Below are 19,349 nucleotides of genomic sequence, written 5' to 3'. Positions count from 1 at the left end.
GCGGCCTTTGGATCTGGAAGGATGGAGGGAAGGATGCGGGCACAGATGTAGATTATTTAGTTGTGGACCAGGATGGGAGAGGAAAGGTAAAATTGAAGCAGGCAGGAGTTAAGTTAGACATAAGGGAGAACTTCCTGAACATGCAATCCCACCAATAATTTTCAAGGGAGGTGGTATACAGATTTTTCTCTCTGGTGAGTCTGTTCCCCTGCGCTCCCCTCCCCCTGCCTCCTCAGATAAAATATAGCAGTAACTTGGCTACCCAGTAAGGGGGCAACTGTTTAGGGGCATGGGAATAAATGTGGTCTCTAAAGAGTCCCTTCTGGCCCTGTGTTTTGGAGACTCCGTAACAGGGCCTAAAAGTGCCACTGAGCGTGGGTCCCAGTCAGAAAGAAGTGACAGGCACCTGACAAGCTGCCTGGGGAACCAGGTTAACTCCCTGGACACCGTGTGCTTTGGAAAGATAAACACTGGGTGCCAGATGGGGACATGGCCAGAGAGGGGGAGACAGGCAGCCTGGGGACTGTGGAGAGGACAGAGAAGAACAATTCCATCCTGATAGCACATCCAAGCGAACAGGAGTTCCGTCCAGCAGACCCAGGCCTCCTGCCACTGCGCAGCACCAGTCTTGGCTGTGGCCTGGCCAACTAGTGCACTCAGTCTCTCCTGGCACAGCAGTGGGCTCAGCAGGGACACATGACCTGATCTGGGCCAGTCAGAGGCAGGGTGGGGCATCTCCTGACAAGGGAGGAGGTATCCCTGGAGTTGATGGGGGCCATTTGCCATCATGAGCCTGAGAAGGCAGGAGCACACAGGGAAACGGAACAAAGACAAATGGAGAGAGTCTTGATGGTGCTGAGCCCCTGGATCACACTATACCTGAAAATGATCCTTCTCAGTTACTCAAGCCCCAAATTTCCGTTTGCTGCCTAAGCCTATCTGTGCAAAGTTTCTCTCACTTAAAATCCAAGGGAACCTTCTGGGCACACTCTCATCTGCTCCTCACCGCAGCCCAAGCAGGTGTGACTGATCTGTTTCTCAGATGGGTAAACTGAGGCTCCAAAAGACAAAGCAACCTATTCAAAATCACAGTGCTGGAGCACGACTGGCATTCGAACCCATGTCTGACGGGAGCCCCGTGGTCCTCCCCTCGGCCAGGCTCACCCATTCAGCACGGGAGGGTCACTCCTGGCCCACGTGAACGTAGCGTTCTTCACAGCGATGCTATTCGTACCTCCACCTGAAGAGCACCAGAGACAGCACATGAGCATAGATGGAGTCACAGGCCCAAGCCCAAGCAGGAGGCTTTATTTTTTTCCTGCTAATCAAGCAATTCGACCCCAGATGCTAGACATTTGCCCTGGGTGTATCTGGTTACAGCAGTCATGGTGTCAAAAGAAAAACCCTAACCAGCTGTTTTGGAGGCGGCCTCAGACCCAGAAAGCAGCAGGAAACTGCAAGAGGGTTCGGCCCTGAGAGTCAGGAGGCTGTGCCAGCCACTTGCCATCTCACAGAGGCCAGCGGGCCCACAGGTTGTACCAGGCTCCAGGGCCTCCCTCATCTCCATCTTGAGAGGCACAGGCAGTTCAACTGCAAGGCCTGAGCAAAAGCTGAGGTCAGTGAGGAATGAGGAGCGACCTCAGGCAGCCCTCTTTCCTTCAGGTTGTGGGGTCCTTTCCCCAGAACTATATTCCAGAGTGGAATCTCCCTGCGTCCTCTTCCTCCCTCCCTGCGCCCAGCCCAGCCACCCTGCTCCAGGGCAGCAGGCCAACCCTTGTAGGACACCAGTCCCCACAAACTGGGAAAAAGCAGCTATGGGCCAGACAGTGGTGTGCCTCGGCTCAGGGGAGGGGGAGTGTTTAAGACAAAGCCTGTATTATATGAACAGCTCCCTGTGTTTCCAAGGCTACAAGCACCTATGAAGTCATTTACTTGCCCTTCATGCGTCTCACTTACACAAAAGCAATCTTTGACTCTTAACTATGAGCCACCTTAAAACCATTTACAGATAAGATGGGGGTGTTTTCAAGTTGTCAAATAAAGACATAAATTGCTCCAAGCATGAAAGGCTCATGAACCAGAGCAAGAGGAAGTTGGCTGGTTAACCTACCACAACCCCCTCCCTCTGCGCTCACCCCACCCCACAGAGAAGAAAGGGAACTGAAGGTGCTATTTAAGGAATCTAAGAAAAACCACTTGAGTCAGACAAGCTGGAGACCTGACAAGCTGCCAAGGTGGCCCATGTGGCACCAGGAGAGTGGGGTAAACACCCCAGGACGTCAAAGGCCAGAACTCTGCCACCAGGGCAGGAAGGCTGAGACCCGGACGGCACTGTGAACCCAGGGGTTTTCCAGCGTGGCACTTGGGGTGAGCTGGGAACGACTTCAGTAGCTCGAAACCTCCACTCCTCCTTTAGATGGCATCACTTGTTTGTATTAAGACCTAGAGGTCTTATCAAGGCATAGGGACTGCAGTTAGCAATCGTATATTACAGACTTCTAAACTGCTAAGATCTTCACACTTCTCACTACAAAAAGGAAAATGATAACCAGGTCATGCGGCAGGGGGACTGGGACCTCAGGACAGCAGAAACTGGATGACCACACGCTGGGGAGATCTCAACAGCCAGTGAGCAAGTGGTTCCCAACTGGGGAAAACTCTGCTCCTCAAGGGACAGAACAACTGAGAACATTTTTGACTGTCACAATCGGGGTGGATGCTGCTGGCACCTAGAGGGTAGGGGCCAGGGATGGTGTTCGACATCCTGTAATGCATAGGACAGCCCCACCCAAGCAAAGCATGCTCTGGCCTCAGGTATCAGTAGAGCCAAGGTTAAGGAGCCCAGCCCTACAGGAAGGCTTATAATATATATAACATATATATAATATATGTATACACATAGTGTATATATATATTATACATACATATATATATATATATACACACGTCATATGAAAAATGCCACAGATCATTTTTTTACACTAGAGAAGAAATGACCACCACAATCCTGTGTTTAGCAAGTAAGCATCATTTAAGTGGCAGTGGTCACTGCTGTTAATATTTATCATGATCTCCAAGTGCCTGGATACCTCCATGAGTAAGAATCCTGCTCCTGCAGCTGACTGGGAAAGGATAAATTAATAAGCTACCAAATAAACAAACCTACCAATAAAAATCCATTTAACTCCCTGCCAAAGAAAGCACCTCCATTCCCAATATGCAGATGGGGAACCTGAGGCTCAGAGTGGTGAAGTGACCCACGCAAGGTCACACAGCTAGTAGATGCTGGAGGCTGCTTGGTCCCCATCAACCTTGTTTTGCCTGCCCATCTGCCCAGAACAGAATCAAGGTCTGGGCCCTGGAGCCTGACCCGCAGGGGAAGGTCTCACCCAGCGGCCGTCTCGCAGCCAGAAAGCAGCAGGAAAACCAAAGTGCACGGTCATCCCCTGGGATGTGTGAGATAAGACCCTGCAAGTCCACCCTGCTCTGCACACATCCTGCTCCCTGCGGCCTTGCAGAAAGCCCTGGTGCAGAGCCAGACCCGAGGGCAGGCCTCCCAGCGCAGAGAACCCGACGCACACACCATCTCTGACGGGCCGCCGTTCGATGCTGCTGGGATCCAGCTCCTCGTGGGACAGAAAGATCCTGAGGCGCTTGAGGGCAACACTTGCCTGCACAGACAGTAATTACAGGGCGTAGTTACTTTTAAAGGCATTTCTGCACAACAGACCGAGGCTAACTTTCAGTGGTTTTCCAAGTGCGAGGGGCCCACATCCTGCCTACGTCTGAGGGCGCCGCATTTGCTAATATCAAGCGAACACCTTAGAATAAAAGCTAAGACACGTTTTGACTCTCCTTTGTTTTCCTTGAAAAGCCCACAACCGGTACTAAAAAGGAGGGTAGGGGGACTCTCCCAGATGACAAGGGACTTCAGAAGCAAAGGCAAAAGTCCCATTTACGGGTACAAATGGCAAATGGAGAGAAATAAGATCTAGAGGTCTTATCAAAGCATAGTGACTGTAGTCAGCAATACTGTAGGACAGACTTCTTAACTGCTAAGATCTTCATGCTTCCCACTACAAAAACGGAAAAGGATAACCACGTCACTTGACAGAGGTGTTAGCTAAGCTACAAGCCTAATCATACTGCGATACATCGGTGTATTAAAACAACACATTGTACACCTTAAACTTACACAATGTTATAGATCAATTATATCGCAAGAAAAATAAATTAAAAAACAAAAAACCACAATGGTCCTATGTTCAAATGGCCCAACTGTAAAGGTATTTCTGAGATAATCCAGAACATTTTAATATGGACTGGGCATTATTTTAAGAAATTACTATTGCTTTTTGGGTATGATAATGGTGTTATAATTATGTAAACAGAAATGCACACTCAAACATTTAGGATGAAATGTCAATAGATCTGGGATTTGCTATAAAATTCTTCAGCAAAGGAAGAAAGGAATGGAGGGGGGACAGTGTGGCGGGGAGAGAGAAGGATAAGATGAAGCAAGGTTGGCAAAATGTTGAATCTGGGTGATAGGTACACAGAAGTTCATTATTATATTATTCTCTACTTTCATGTACATCTGAAATTTTCCATAACAAAAAATGGCTTATTTATATATATTTTAAAAGAAAGCCTACAACCAGAGTTGTACAATCAAATCTTAAGGCTGATCTGGGGCTGAAAATGGGGTTTTCCACAAAAATGTGTGCTTTGCTAGAGAGAAATAGTCCCAGCAGAAAATGGCAGGAGCTTCAACAGTGTAGGAGTGTGTGATAGAGCAGCTTCTTCTCACGGTCACCTACAATTTTAGGAATTATAGGGGGTCTAGGCTGGGCTTTTCAAATGGTGGGTCAAGGCCAATTAGTGGACGGTGAACTCAAGTTTGTGGGTCAAGAGATGCAGTTTTTTTAAAAAAAGAGGATAAGGCAGGGTGGAACAGATCAGATCAAAATAGAGCAAGATAAATATTTCAGAGTCTCATGGAGCATGAGAAAGCCTTGTTGCACTCAACATTTGTTTCAGATATTCAAGTGAGACTTCCCTGTCAAGAGGTAAAATGTACTTCTTTGGGGCATGACCAAAAATGCACGAAAGTCGCTGGCCTGGGCCTCACCAAGCCCCCCACACACAGTAGGAAGGGTCACGCGGAGGGAGCTGCATGGACGGTGATTTTCATGCCCTTTTGCTTTCGTTTCCCAGAGAATCCCCTCCCTGAGACCCCAGCCCTGCCTGTACCTGCACGACGCTGCTGATGACCATGGGGAGAATATTCAGGGGGAAGCGAAGGATGTTGAACAAGGCCAAGGACACGAAGGCCTTCTGTGCATCCAGGATGTTGTTCTTGTCGATGGTCACGTAGACAGCGAACGTGGACAGGGCCACCTGTAAGCAGAGCACCCAGCGCTGACCTGTGTCTCTGAGCCTCAGTCCCAGCTGTAGGAGATCACGCCCCCCGGCATATATTCGGGGCCTCCCCACGGGAGCAGCAATGGCCCATGACTGGCCACTGAGGGCGGTGTCCAGCACATAGCAGGTACTCAGTCAACACTCAGAGTGCGCACCAGACAAATGAGTGACCAGGAGCCTCTCCCACCAACTTCCTCTGGGGCACACTGGACCTGTGTTCTTAGAATTCCTCGATGACACCAAGCATAATCCCACCTCCAAGCCGTTGCCCCTGCAGTTTTCTCTGCCTGGAACACCTTCCCATCCATGTGGTGGCCTGGTTACCCACCTCACCCTTCAGAGAGGCTGCCTTTTGTTCCCACAGCTCTGCTATTGCTCTCCACTTTTTTCTCCTGGTTTATTTCTCTTCACAGCACTGATCACCACCTTTTATTGTCATATTATATGTACTTACTGTCTATTTCCGCACTGGAATAGAACCTCCACAAAGGCAGGGACTAGGTTTTGCACATGACTGTGTCCTCTGTGCCTAGCACAATCCCAGGCACACGGGAGAACTAAGCAAGACCTTGGGCGAGTTACCTACTGTCCCAGAGCCTCAGCAGACTCATCTGTGAAATGGGCATGGAGGTGGAGATTTAATGGCACCATTTACAGTTCCTTCTGGCTCAGAGTACGTGGTTTTATCACCCCAAGAAAGGAACACTGATTTTTTTTTTTTTAAAGGAAAATAAACAGCCCACAGCTCTCCGGAGCCCTCACCCTTCCCCACAGTCAGGCTTGCCTCTAAGCCCTGTGGTGGTTCCCAGGATTTTACTACCCAGGCTCCCTGCCAACCAGAATTTTGGTTTGCTTGTTTGGGACAGCAGCCCCTCACCTCCCTTGTCAGGAAGAAGGACCCTCTGAGAAATCCAGGAGGGAGGTGAAAGATCAGCAGGTGGATAGGCCCCCTCCCCACACTGCACTGCGGGGCCAGGGCAGCCCCAGGTGTTGCCAGGAGGCTGATTAACGGCCATCCAGTAAGATCTGCTGGTACGTGCTATCAGGAGCAATTTGGAAAACGGTGGACCCCAACAGAAGGACAAAAGTCCCCACCTCATGTCAGCCCTGGGCTAGTAAAGCCATTAAAGGCTCTCCTGGGGGAAATAAACTGCCCGGCCTGCTGAGAAGTCAGGAGACTGAGCAGCCCTGCCTCTGGGTGGCCATGGTCCAGCGTATTTCAGGGTCTTCTACTGACTAGGTCGCAAGAGTAAGGGTGTGGGAAGCAGAGCTGGTTCCTGCTCTGGCTCTGACACTAACGGGCAAGCTGACGCCCTGGCCTCCTATCCAGAACTCCCTACATAGGTCCACACACAGGAACAGCATCCTGCCATATAAAGGAACAAAGCAGCAGTACCTGCTGCAATGTGGATAACTCAGAAAACACGATGCTAAGTGGGAAGAAGGCAGAGCAGACACAAGAGGCCACATAGGATATGATTTTGCTTCTAGGAACCGTCCAGAATAGGCAAATCTACAGAGACAGGAAGGCAGTTTGCGGGGGCAGAGGGGAATGTGGCAAACGACTGCCAGTGAGGGTAGTTTCCTTCTGGGGTGAGGAGCACGTCCTGGAATTACACAGTGCTGATGGTTCCAAAACTCTGTGGGTATTTAAATGCCCCTGGGTTGTAGACTTTAAAATGGTGAATTATATCTAAATAATAACAACAACAAAAGCCACAGCTCTCTGCAGTCAAGTCTCTTGTCCTTACTACAGAAGCCAAAGCCTTGACTTGCACCCCAGCACCCACGTGATGTGTAAACATCCCTTCTCCGTAACTTGTCTGGCCTCCTCGCCTCCCACGCTGCCCCTCACTCCCTCTGTTCCCGTCCTGCTGGGCTCCTCCATGGTGGGGCACAGTCCTGCTTCAGGGTCTCTGTGCTCACTCTTCCCCCTTCACCAGGTCCTTCTCAGTAGGGCCTTTACTCATACTATTTAAAACCCCAAGTCCTCCCTATCATCTGACCTAAATCGTTTTCCCACAGCACTTATGACATGTCTAGCATATGACTTGATGTATTCATTATGCCTGCTGTTTATCATCCATCTTTCCCAACTAGAATGAGTGAACACTACTTGAGGGTAAGGATTCTGGTCTGCAGTAGTCACCACTCTATCCTCGTTGCCTAGAAGAGGCCTGGATCATGGTATATACTCAGTAAACGCTTGCGGGTGGGTGGATGGATGGACGGACAGACAGGTCGGTGGGTGCATTTGTCCAAGGGCAGAACAGCATACACTCAGAGGGATCTCTTCAGCAGTGGAGACAGCCAGGGCTCAGGCATCTCCCCACCAGAATATGCCAGCTCCCTTGGGTAACCGATGGGGCTGCTCAACACAGAGCATGCATGGAGAGGGAGCAACATCATGTGGCTGCTCAGATCCACAGTCCTGGCTTCTCCAGGAAGTGGTGCTTATTTATTCACCTGTCAGTTACCAATTGAGCACCTCTCTACTGTGTACTTGCATTGTGTGCTGGGGAGTGAGGCAGGCTTGGCCATCTAGACACCCACGGTCTAGAGAGAAACAGGCATTAACCAGGCTCTCTCCATCAGGGAGTGTTCAGAAGGGTGTGAGGTCAGCACCAGGACTGGGGCTGCAGGCAGGTCAGTGGGTGGGCCTTGGCCTTGTAACAGGTATGGGTCAGGGATGGAAAAGTCCCCAAACAATGAAGACCAAGCATCTCGCTCTGTGCTATTAGTGCCACCACACAGAAATACAGCAAACAACTCAACCCCTAAGACACCCAACGTCTCTGTATATGGACATCTGGCTTTTCTGTCCACCTAGCTCCCACCCCACTGCTTCTGGTAATCACACCCAGTTTTCCTTGGGGGAACAGAACCTCTCCAAATCTAAGTCTATGAGCTTTGGCCACAGACGAATCACACACACACACACCCCGAGCTCCACCAGAAGCCACCTGACCCAGGTCTGTCCCATCTAAGCATTCTATGTCCTTGGCCCCAGTGATTCTGGGATAAGCATGGGGCCAACCACAACCAGTGAGACTCAATTTCACAGCTTTGCAGGAACTAATAGAAAAACAGGTTAATGGGATCTCTCTTCACAGGGGTTATTAAGATGACGGGATGCATTGTAATTGTGATGAACACCTGTCTGTCAAAGAAACCCCATGGAGAAAGCAGAGCTGGGAGACAGAGAGGGAGTATTTCCCAGTATCATCTTTAGAGCACCTAGATCCAGCCATACCTGAAACCCCAGCCATACTTAAAACCAACACTTTCCCAGACTTCTTTCACTTTCTTTTTTCACTCTAGTCAATGACTCAAGCTTCTACCAATTGCAAGAGAGGTCCTGATACAGTTTATCCAAATCTTTGGTTCATGCATTTATTCAGTCACTGCTCTACATACACTTACTGAGTGTGTGCCATTTGCCAAGTCCCCTATGTTCTAGGGATATAAGCGAAACAAGACAAGGTTCATGTATGTTCAGCAGAGAACTAAACAACAGGCAATTACAACATAGAATGATGATTATCCTAATAAAGGAGGCAAGAAGTCTGCAAATCTCCCAAGACAGAAAATGCTAAATATTGGCAGCTGCCTGGGCCATTTTAGAGAAGTGCATTAAGTGGACATGATAAATGCCAGGCTCTGTTCCAGAAAAACAGTCCCATCAATCCTGCCAAATGGTGGCCCCACTCTTGTCTGGCCTCCCAGGCCTGTCTTCCATCACACCTACCACTGGGTAAACACCTCATCACCCTTGAAGCACAGGAATTCACCAGTGGAAAGAACATACCAACACCTTCCAAGGGAACCTAAGGCCACATATTTTATCCTAATGTAGTCAGAGGCCTCGGTGTTTCAGCCGGGGCTGAGGTCCCCAACGGACACCAGGCCCAACTGTTTCATGGCAAAGAGCTCAACAAAGCCCGTCTCTGGAAACCTGAGGCCTGCTCTTCCCTTCCCACCCCAAAACTGAGTGACAAATTCAAGGACAAGAAAAGCCAGTCCTTGCCATAAGCACTTCCTGCCATAGCTTCCTCCTGGAGAGCAGGGCAGGAGATGATAAGTTCAGGGCCAGCCAGCACGTCTGAGTGACGAGCTAGAAACCGTAGGTTTGGTTGGAGGATCCAATGTGCAGAGCAGAAGGTTAGGGGAAAAATGTCCACCATGCCAGGTGTAACACAACCCACGGATTAAACCTGATCACCTGCTCCCTCTGGGTGCAGACCTTTGCCTATAGAAAAATTTTTAAAAAAGGAATTTAAAACATCTTGTATTTCTGTATGATTTTTTTACATTAGTATGTAAAGAAGTGAATAAAGGAGATACATAAGTTTAAATAAATATATTACATCTAGGCACTATTAGGCTGGTATATGTGGAGGTTCTCTCTGGAAATACACTAAAGAAGCTGGTCTGGGGAGAGAAGCTAGGTGACAGGTCTGAGCAGGCCTTTAACTGCAGACCAGTGGTTCTCAACTGGAGGGACATGCAGCAATGTTTGGAGATGTTTTTGACCATCACAACTACAGAGGGGGTGGGAGTGGTGCCACATGGCATTTAGTGGGTAGCAGCTAGTGCTGCTGCACAAGCCCCCGTAGTGCATAGGCCAGCACCTCCCCCTGCCCAGTAAAGAAACAAAGAATTCCCAGGTCCCAAATGTCAAGCATGCTGAGGTTCGGGAATCCTGCTGTGGAACCTCTGGTTCAGCTTAAACTATTTTTACCAGGAGAAAGGCATTACTTTCTATTTTTAAAATAAAATGCATCACATACACAGAAGAGAATATTTAACAGTTATAAACAGGTGGAGACTAACAGTTTAAAGAAACATAATAAAAAGAACACCCTATATAACTGCCATCTGGTCTTTTATTATCTTTACTTTTAAAAATCAGAGTCATCAGAGACCTGGGGAAAGCTGGAGAGACTGGATAATGGAAAGAATTAGAAGGCGGGACCTTCCTGGCTGGAATGCTGGCATGTGAGCCGGAAGGGATCTCAGGGAACTCAGAGTCCCAGAACAGCTAAGAGATGTCCCTTCTTGCGCCAACTCCAGCCAGTTGGCAGTGGTCACCTGGAGGGCTGCTTGAGCATCACTTGTGGGAGAGAGCACCACGACACAATCTGGTGTGGGCCCCACGCAGGGGAGGGCAGGGGCCTCCATGTGACAGCCCGACACACCCCTAACCCCTCCGTGTGTCACAGGCAAAATCCTAGAGGCAGGGAGGCGGAATGATGGTGACCAGGCATCTGACCCGCAGGAGACCAATCCATTCCTAAAAGCCAGGGGTCGGCAAACTGGCCCGTGGGTCCACACCTATTTTATGTCTGGCCCATGAGCTTAGAATGGATTTTACGTTCTTAGATGATGGGAAAAAGATTGAAGTATTATTTTAGGACACATGAAGATTATATGAAACCTTATGGGAACACAGCCACACCCATTCATTTATATATTATGTGTGACTACACTGGCAGAGATGAATAGTTAGGAGACCATATGGCTCAGAATGCCTACAGTATTTACTAGTTGCCCCTTTACAGAAAAAGGCTGCCTACTCCTACTTTTTGTCAGTTTTTCTCAAACATTCACAGGCACATGAACCACCTGCTGAACTTCAGATTCTGCTTCTGCTGGTCTGGGGTGGAGGCCTGAGAGTCTGCATTCCCAATGGGGTGATGGCTGTCAATGCTGCTTGGTCCATGGGCCACACTGAGGAGTGAGGGTCCCTCCAGTGGTTCTCAAAGCATGTACCCCGAACCCACAGCAGCACTAGTGCCTGGTGACTGGGGTCAGAACTGCAAATGTTCAAGCCTCACCTGCACCTCCTGGCTCTGAAACTATGGGTAGGGCCCAGCGAGCTGCATTTTAACTAGCTCAGGTTGGAGATCACAGTTTTCCACCATAATGCTTTTGCATGTGGGTTCAGACTCTGGGAGACATTAAGCTGAGCCCAGGAAAATCCAGGGTCAGAAGGAACACACTTTGACAAACACTGGAAAGACAGGAGTTTCCTCAAATATTCCACCTGCAACTTAGCTGTCATGAAGCAGACGGCAGTCTCACAGAAACCTTTCCTATTTACAGAAAGTGCTGACTGGAGTTCATTGAAACTTCCCCTAAGAATATATATTGGCCGACATAAACAGTCATTATCAGCACATTAAGAAAATAATGACATCGTTAAGGTACAAAGACAGAAAGAAAAAACAAACATGGGACCGATCTGAAGTTAACTTTAACCATTCTTGGCTTTCAGTCATGCATAAAGGGTTTCCATAGTTCAGTGCTATATGCTCTCCTGGTTGGGGGCCACCTTTGGAAAACAGTAACTCACACTGTTAAACATTTCAAAGTTGGTCAGCCAACGCTTTCCATCAAGGTACTCCAAGCCATATATATTGGAACATTCAGGGCAACATGAATCAGAAAAGCAGAGAACAGGGAACATTCTAATAAAAATCCAGCAAAAGGAGATAAGTTCAGCCAGCTATGGCACATCCATGCCCTGAACAACAACTTCATTAAGACAGATGAAGCACATCTAAATGCAGGAACTGAGAGGTTATACATTAAGTACAAAACAAGATCTAGAACACTGTATAGTATGACTTCATTTAAATATGTTAGAAATTATGTTTTTACCTACCCACATGCATAAACTTTTTTTTTCTGAAAAGATACACTCATGGTCTCTTTGGAGCATAGGACAGATGGAAGGAAAAAACAACATACTTTTCATTTTATAACTTCCTGTATGGTTTGAATTTTTTTTCTTTTACAATGAACAAAAGATGTTTGTTGAGCACCTACTAGGCACTATTTTAAGTACTAAGGACACAGCAGTGAACCAAAAAGACAAAACTCCTGCCTTCCCAGCACTGACATTCTAGTGCAGACAGACAACAGAGGGAATAATGAGTAAATTTTAGAGTGGGTCTGGTATCGCCCCCCTGAAATGTGGTCAACGGGCCAGTTGACAGCAAAGAGGTGACACCATAATGTAGCTCAACTATGGCCCCAAGCATACAGCTTAGTTCTGCTGACGTTTTTTTCCTAGCAAGGTTTTCTCAGTGAGGGAAACAGAGAGGACTGGTTAACATCCCAGCGCAAGCTCCTTACTTCCTAATGAACTTGTAATAAGCGATTCCTGAACTGGCTACTTTGAGTATCCCTGGGCTGGAAGCTACCAGGGTCTCTGAATAAAATAAAGGAAGGGGAGTGGCAGTCTTTAAAAGGAGTGACCTTTCAAAAATATTTAGGTATGAAAACAAAAATAGTGATCTTTCAAAAACATTTAGGTACGAAAACACAACAGAACATAAAATGATACAGACCAGGGTAACTTTGGCGTCACTCACCAGGAAAGGTGTGCAGACCCAGGTGAAGGTCCCCACGGCTGCCAGGTAGGCAGATTTCTTCAGCACCTTCAGTTCCTCCTGCCTGATGGCCAGCACCTTGTCTGTGAATGCCAGCTCCCAGGCATAAAGCTTTAGCACTTTGATCCCGTTGAGAATTTCATTCATCAGCTTAATCCGATTGTCTTTGCTCTTCATGTGAGCCACCTTCAAGGGGAAGGACAATCAATGCCAAATCTCACCGGCCCGCTCACTTCTGTTCCTGGCATCCGACCATCACTCAACATCCCCATCTATTAAAAAGAGGCCTCCCTGAGGGTGGGAGAGCTGGCTCTGCAATCCCTAGGAACCCTGTCCTTGACCCTGAGAGTGCTCCAAAGGACTCTTTTATCAAGGAGAAAAACCTGCTTTGAATCACGTTAAACTAGGCATAGGGAAATCTATTAAATTTGGAACTGAGGATAGAGGCAAGAAAAACCCTTCAGGTGTCCAGGGAAGAAGGGGCACAGGCCTACTCTGATGACCTAAATACAAAAGAGATGATGAGGTTGGGATTTTCCCCTGCATTTTCTTATTTTCTTTATTGATTTTCAGCCAGTGCATGGTTATTAAAATACTGAAATGTTTCGATACCAGCTAGCATTGGTTCCAACCACTGGGTGCCCACAATGTACAGTTGTTAAATATGAATACTATCCAGAATCTTCCATACATGAGGCACTTTGCTAAGCATTTTACGTGTATTGAGTCATTTAATGCTCACAAGAACCCTTTCAGTAAGGACTAGGGTCACAGATGAGGACACTTTAAGCAGTATGAGGTCAAAGCCAGCAACTGAAGCTGTTTCAGACGTGGGCTGCTCAGGAAAACTGACACATCGCGAGGATGAAAGGTGATGGGGCTGGAATGAGGCCCCCTTCTTTTAGCCATCCTCCATCCGCTCCCCTGCCCATCGTGGGACCTCCCTCATTCCTATAGGTGCCTGTCCTGGAATGCATCTCCCCTATGGCATCATCAGTACAGCCAAGTGGTTTCATCTTAAATCTCAAATGCATATTAAAAACTGCCACCAACAGGGGAGCAGAGAAATAAACCCTGGCCCATCTGTCATGAACCATTAGGCACCAGTCCAAGAGAATGAAGTCAGACTATATGGCATGCCACAGGAAAATGCCAAACAATAAAATCAGTCAACAAAAAGGCCCATTTGTGTAAAATATATATATGGTAATACCACAAAAAAAACACACCTGCACACAAGCCTAATTATCTAATCAGATCTCTACATAAACACACAGGAACTTCTAGAAGGATTTGCTTCAGTGTGTTCACAGTGGTTCTGTTCTTCCTATTCACCCAGGAACGGGAAGGGGACATCCCCTTTAATCTATATACTTTGGTATTATTTGAACAGATTTATAATGAGAAGGTATTCACTCTGTTGCTTGGATACTTCAAAACTTAAACAGTACAAAAACTCCCTGAAAATAAGGAGCTGAACACTGCATCTAACATAAGGTAATAAGAGGAGAATTGCATAATTTCTACTCAACTCTTGAAACCATTCACACAAATGAATACATTCTATGGGATATTTGGAATCTCTCAGAAGCTCAGAGACTGGATTTCAGTCACTGGCTCAATAGGTCTATTTCAGGAGCTCTCAACCTTGGGGAACCTTCCCCACTGTGATCACCACCTGGGGAAGCTTTAAAACCTTCTGAGGCCCCACCCATACTATGTGACTCAGAATCCGGGGAACAAGGCCCAGGCATCCACATGCATCAGAGCTCCTCAGGACACCGACGGCAGGCGAGGCTGGACCCCCAGGGCCTGTGCTGGAGGCACCCAGCCTGCAGTGCTGTGGACACAGACACCCACCTGGTAGGTCTTGGTCTTCATGGCCATCACAGCATTTACAGGAACCATGAGGACCATGACAGCCACCCCAGCCAGGACGGAGGGGCCCAGGTTCTAAGGAAGGAAAGAGAACAGAGGTCTTAACACAGAGCTTCCCTGGGCTGAGCCACCCCATGCCTCCTCTCCTGGGCCAGCTGCATTACTGCTATCGGCTACTGGCTGTTGAGGATTTTCAGGTTTATTCCTGAGCATCTTCCAGGGTCCCTTGATGAACATGTATGTCCACAATCCCTAATCCAAAACCTTGGGGGCCAGATAAGTTTTGCAAATTAGAACTTGGGAAAAGCAGAAAGGAAATAAGGTGTTGAGCAGAAAACAGTTTAACAGGCCTAAAAGCTGATCTTGTTTGAAGGCCAGCTTACAAATATGGCCCTTGGTCAGCATCTAGGAGCTTGGATTTGGGGAGGGTCCTCACAACTCTTGTAATTGATGAGTGTCTTGCTGTGCTGAAACTGTGCACAAACAATATGGTTTATGCTGAACACTCCTTTTCCTGCTGGAGTCTGGAAGTTTGGCGTCAGGCAGAGGCTATCTATGTGACCAGCAACCAATAAAACCCCTCAGCGTGGGGTCTCAACCACGCTTCCCTGCCTGGCAACATTTCACACATGCTGTCACAACTCACTGTTGGGGAATTAAGGGAATGGTGCTGGGAGAGGACCTGGTTTTCCATAAAATCTGCTCCCTGAACCTTTACCCTTTGCTAACCGTGCTATATAATGTTAGAGCCGTGAGTCCTTCTAGCAAGCCATGGTGTGGCCTTGGGGACCGTGACAAAGGCGTATATGCCCATATATTGCCTTTCCCCTCACTGGGACCTGGCCCAACACCCCATTATCAAAGGCACTAACTGTGCGGCAGTAAAATAGGCATATTCACACCAAGAGGGGTAATTGAGATAATAAATATGTCACAGGTTACATTCTGCTACCAAATGAGTTAAGAAAGACTTTCATTTTTTCAGAGTTTTTGGATTTGGGGATTCGTAGATAAAAGGCTGTAGACATGTTCTATTATCTCATCTGCAGATAAGGAAACTAGCCTCAGAGAGCTTAGGAGGCCAAGACAATATACAGATCTACATCTTTTAACTCCTATAAATGAAGACAGTTTGGAAGTTGGCCGGGTGCACATTTACTTAGGTCAAACACACACATGGAACTATAGGGTGATATGACTCTTTTTCCCCCCACTAGGCATTCAGAAAAACAGGAGTTAGTTCCTTCCATAGTCACCTGTGAGGGCTCAGTCCCAATTACCAAAATATGCTATTGCTCCAAATGATTTCTGTGATGCATCTCTGCCCAGTGAAGATTAACCCAACTTTGAGAATGAACATGATTTCTACAACAATCTAAAGCATTCAGAATCAACTCTGACAGAAAATAGTAGCAACTAAAAGCTGTTGAGCATCTCTATGTACTGTGCACTGTTCTATGAACACTACATGCATTAATTCACTTAGTTGTCCCAACGTCCCTATGACAGCAAATACCATCATCATCCCCAATTTACAGAGGAGGACTTTGAGGCTTGGGGACATTAAGTAACAAGGTCACAGAATAATGGAAACGGTGGGATTTGCACTCAGGCCATCTGATTTCAGGGCACACAGTCAGCCACTGTCCTATACCATGTTTTGATGGGCAAATGGAGAGATCCTGTTTTGGGGCTGCACCAGTGGTTCCCAAACAGGGAGGAATTTTCCCTCAGGGACATCTCGGTTAACAAATGGGGAGAAGGGAGCATTGTCATAGGAACCTAGCAAGAAGAAGCCAAGTATGCTGCTATACATCTTGAAAAGCACACGACAGCCCCCAACAACAAAGAAATATCCAGCCCCAAGTGTCAGCAATATGTTCAGCAACCCTCGTCTAAAACAAAGCAGTTTTCTTAATGGTTCGTAAGCCAGCCCTGAAGGTAATTCTATAAGGAGTGTTCCAAAGATTTTTTTACCCAAGGCAGCGTTTTCTGGGGAAGGAGATACCCCAAGAATGTCTGCCTGACAAGACTTAAAAATTTTTTTTTAATATTTAAATTCTGGTATTTATTTTCTAACTATCCCTATTAAAAATGACTTACGATCACTCATCTTCTGCTCTGTAAATACACACAAAAAAGGCAAACCACCGTCCATCAAAGGATAATTTGCTGTGTACCTCTCATGCTCCAGGCCCTGGTGGGACCACACTCACAGGACACAACAGTAAGATGCTGTGTCCATAACTAACATGTTACCAGGGAAGGATGGGGTGGTATGCCGAGCATACAAAAACCTACTCTGGAAGGTAAAAATCAGGTAAGTTCCTATGCTAGAGTTACTGGTATTCACAAAAGAAGTCCATCTAACTGAGGGGGAAAAAATGAACAGAAGTGGTATTTGTCAAAGACTTCAAGATAGGTGGGCTCTCATCTGTAGGGACAGGAATTCCTGGTGGAAGGAGAGGCACATGCAAAGGCTCGAGGTGGGAAAGATTAAGACGTGTTAGGCTGTGAGCACTGTGGTTCATCACCTTGTTATTTTGCAAACTGCACCTCCCCTGTGGGGGTGCTGTCAATCACATCTCCACCCTTCTCCAGTGGGAGGGCACAGTGACCCAGGCTGACCAATCAGAGAACTCTGCCTCTTGCTTGACAGTGATTGGTTCGGGGATATGAACAGGACTGTGCCAGGACAATCATAGTGCTCCCTGGGACCCTGGCTGAAGCAAAAAGGAATGCAGTACTCTTTTTTCTCTGGCACCAATATCTGTAAAGATTAAATAAGCCCAAAGCTATGGAAACCATGGGGAAATCCTATTGAGAATGAAGTCAAAACACAGGAAATAATGCCAACAAAAGATGAAAGAGTAAGACTGAAACCACACAGCACTGCTTGAACTCCTAGATCCACCCCTGCCTGAAGCAAGCATGGACTTTTCAGTTCCATGCACCCACAAAATTCCCTTTATTTGTTTAGACGAAGGTAACATGGACTTCTACCCCTTGAAACTGAGAGAGATTTGACCAACATAACTCAAGACTAGTGAATAAATGAGTTTGGTTAGCATTTGGGAGGATACAGTGGGAGAAATGTGGTGTATATATTATAGGCTCGTTAGTTAAATTGCATATATTGTCAAGAAGACAAAGGCACATAAATACCATGACACCAAATTATAAACCCAACAAGTGAGGAAAGGGATAAAATATCCAGGAACTGGTTATCAAGCCACAAAATGAAATGTGAATGACAGCAAGAAATTACTAGTGAGCTAGAGAGATTCTTATCATCAACACCCACCCCCACACCCCACGGCCCACAGTGGACATCCCTCCTTATGTGCAAAAGGAACAAAGTCAAACACACACCAGCCACAGGAGGTAGAGAGCAAGGATGACTTGCAGAGGGGCTGACCAGATCATGTTAATGTACGTGGCCAGGTCCATGAACCGCTGGGCGTCCACAGACATGAGGTTGACGATCTCCCCAACAGTGGAGGATTTTCGGGCTGAATTGGTGATCACAAGGGCCTGTGGAGCAGAGGGAAAGAAGGTGAGTGTGGCAGGCAAGAGCCCTGAGCCCTCCCCTCCAGACCCGTGTAGAGAAAGGAGACAACTCAAGAATGGACAGGCCACTGCTCTTTTCTCCTCCCCTAACTGCTTATCTGTTTTCCCAGCTCATGTGTCTCAACACAAAGTCTTGGCTTTAATCAAGGGCCCTGTTTGTCTCTCCATCTTGAGTTCTTCAGTATGGAAGGGGCCTCAGGGGTCGCCTAACCCGGGGCTTTACACACTTTAGCATGCACACACATCACTTGGGGAATTCGTTATATGATGCATTTATGAAGACTGGAGTGGAGCCTGAGATTCTGCATTTCTAATAAGCTCCTAAGTGTTGCGAATGGTCTCCAGATCACACTAAAAGACCAAGGTCTGGCCAGGGCTTCCCCATCTTGGCATCACTGACATTTGAGGCTGGATAATTCTTTGTGGGGCCATCCTGCACACTTTAGGGTGATCAGCAACACCCCTGGCCTCTCCCCCCTAGATGTCCCCATTATGACAACCAAAAATGCTTCCAGACACTGCCAAGCGTCCCCTGGAGGGAGGGATAAAATCACCCTGATTCTCAAACATGGTTTTACCTGGGGAGTTAAAAAATATATACTGGCACCCAGGTCCCACCCTCAGGGACTCTGACTTAGTTGGTCAGGGTTACAGCCTGGGCATCAGAAGGTTCTGGAGCTCTCCAGATGAGTCTCACTTGCAAAAAGGGCTGGGAAGCAATGAACTAGTCCATCTTTCTTGACTATATGCTATTATCATCTCTTCCCAACCCATGAGCCAAAGTGACGTCGTTGCCCCAGAGGCTAACAGATGAAGGGCCAGAGAAGGTAATCCACTTCCTTTAAAGCTGGATGTGCATAAATGCCTGGTGAGTACTCTATCACCCGCAGAAAGCACAGCCTGCTCAGTTCAAACAGAGGGTTAGTGCATGCTCAGAGTAGTACTAGCAGACTGAGGATTTCCCCAAATCAAGTGCTACCTAAGAAATTCAATTACCCACAGTGACACGGGCACTGGTGGACAGCTTACACTCCCACCCTTGAAATCAGCTCTGCTGAGTCTAACGCCTGATGGTCAAAC

General features: G+C 47.4%; 1 protein-coding gene across 2 annotated transcripts in view; it reads right to left on the bottom strand.

Annotated features, from left to right (window-relative positions):
- The window catches only part of ABCC1 (ATP binding cassette subfamily C member 1), a 121,602-nt gene that overhangs the window by 37,423 nt on the left and 64,830 nt on the right, over positions 1 to 19,349 (bottom strand). Inside the window, exons 10-15 of one of the 2 annotated variants that reach the window (XM_036917918.2) lie at positions 18,072 to 18,233; positions 14,682 to 14,774; positions 12,804 to 13,007; positions 5,254 to 5,400; positions 3,584 to 3,671; positions 1,165 to 1,240 (exon numbers count right to left, since the gene is read on the bottom strand). In XM_036917918.2, the coding sequence (XP_036773813.2) occupies positions 1,165 to 1,240; positions 3,584 to 3,671; positions 5,254 to 5,400; positions 12,804 to 13,007; positions 14,682 to 14,774; positions 18,072 to 18,233 (770 nt within the window). Of the gene's footprint in view, positions 1 to 1,164; positions 1,241 to 3,583; positions 3,672 to 5,253; positions 5,452 to 12,803; positions 13,008 to 14,681; positions 14,775 to 18,071; positions 18,234 to 19,349 lie in introns of both variants that reach the window. The other variant, XM_036917917.2, reaches the window with a different exon arrangement.

This window comes from Manis pentadactyla, chromosome 10 (genome assembly GCF_030020395.1).
Source record: "Manis pentadactyla isolate mManPen7 chromosome 10, mManPen7.hap1, whole genome shotgun sequence".
NCBI lineage: Eukaryota > Metazoa > Chordata > Mammalia > Pholidota > Manidae > Manis > Manis pentadactyla.
This window is presented reverse-complemented; position numbering and strand designations above follow the sequence as displayed.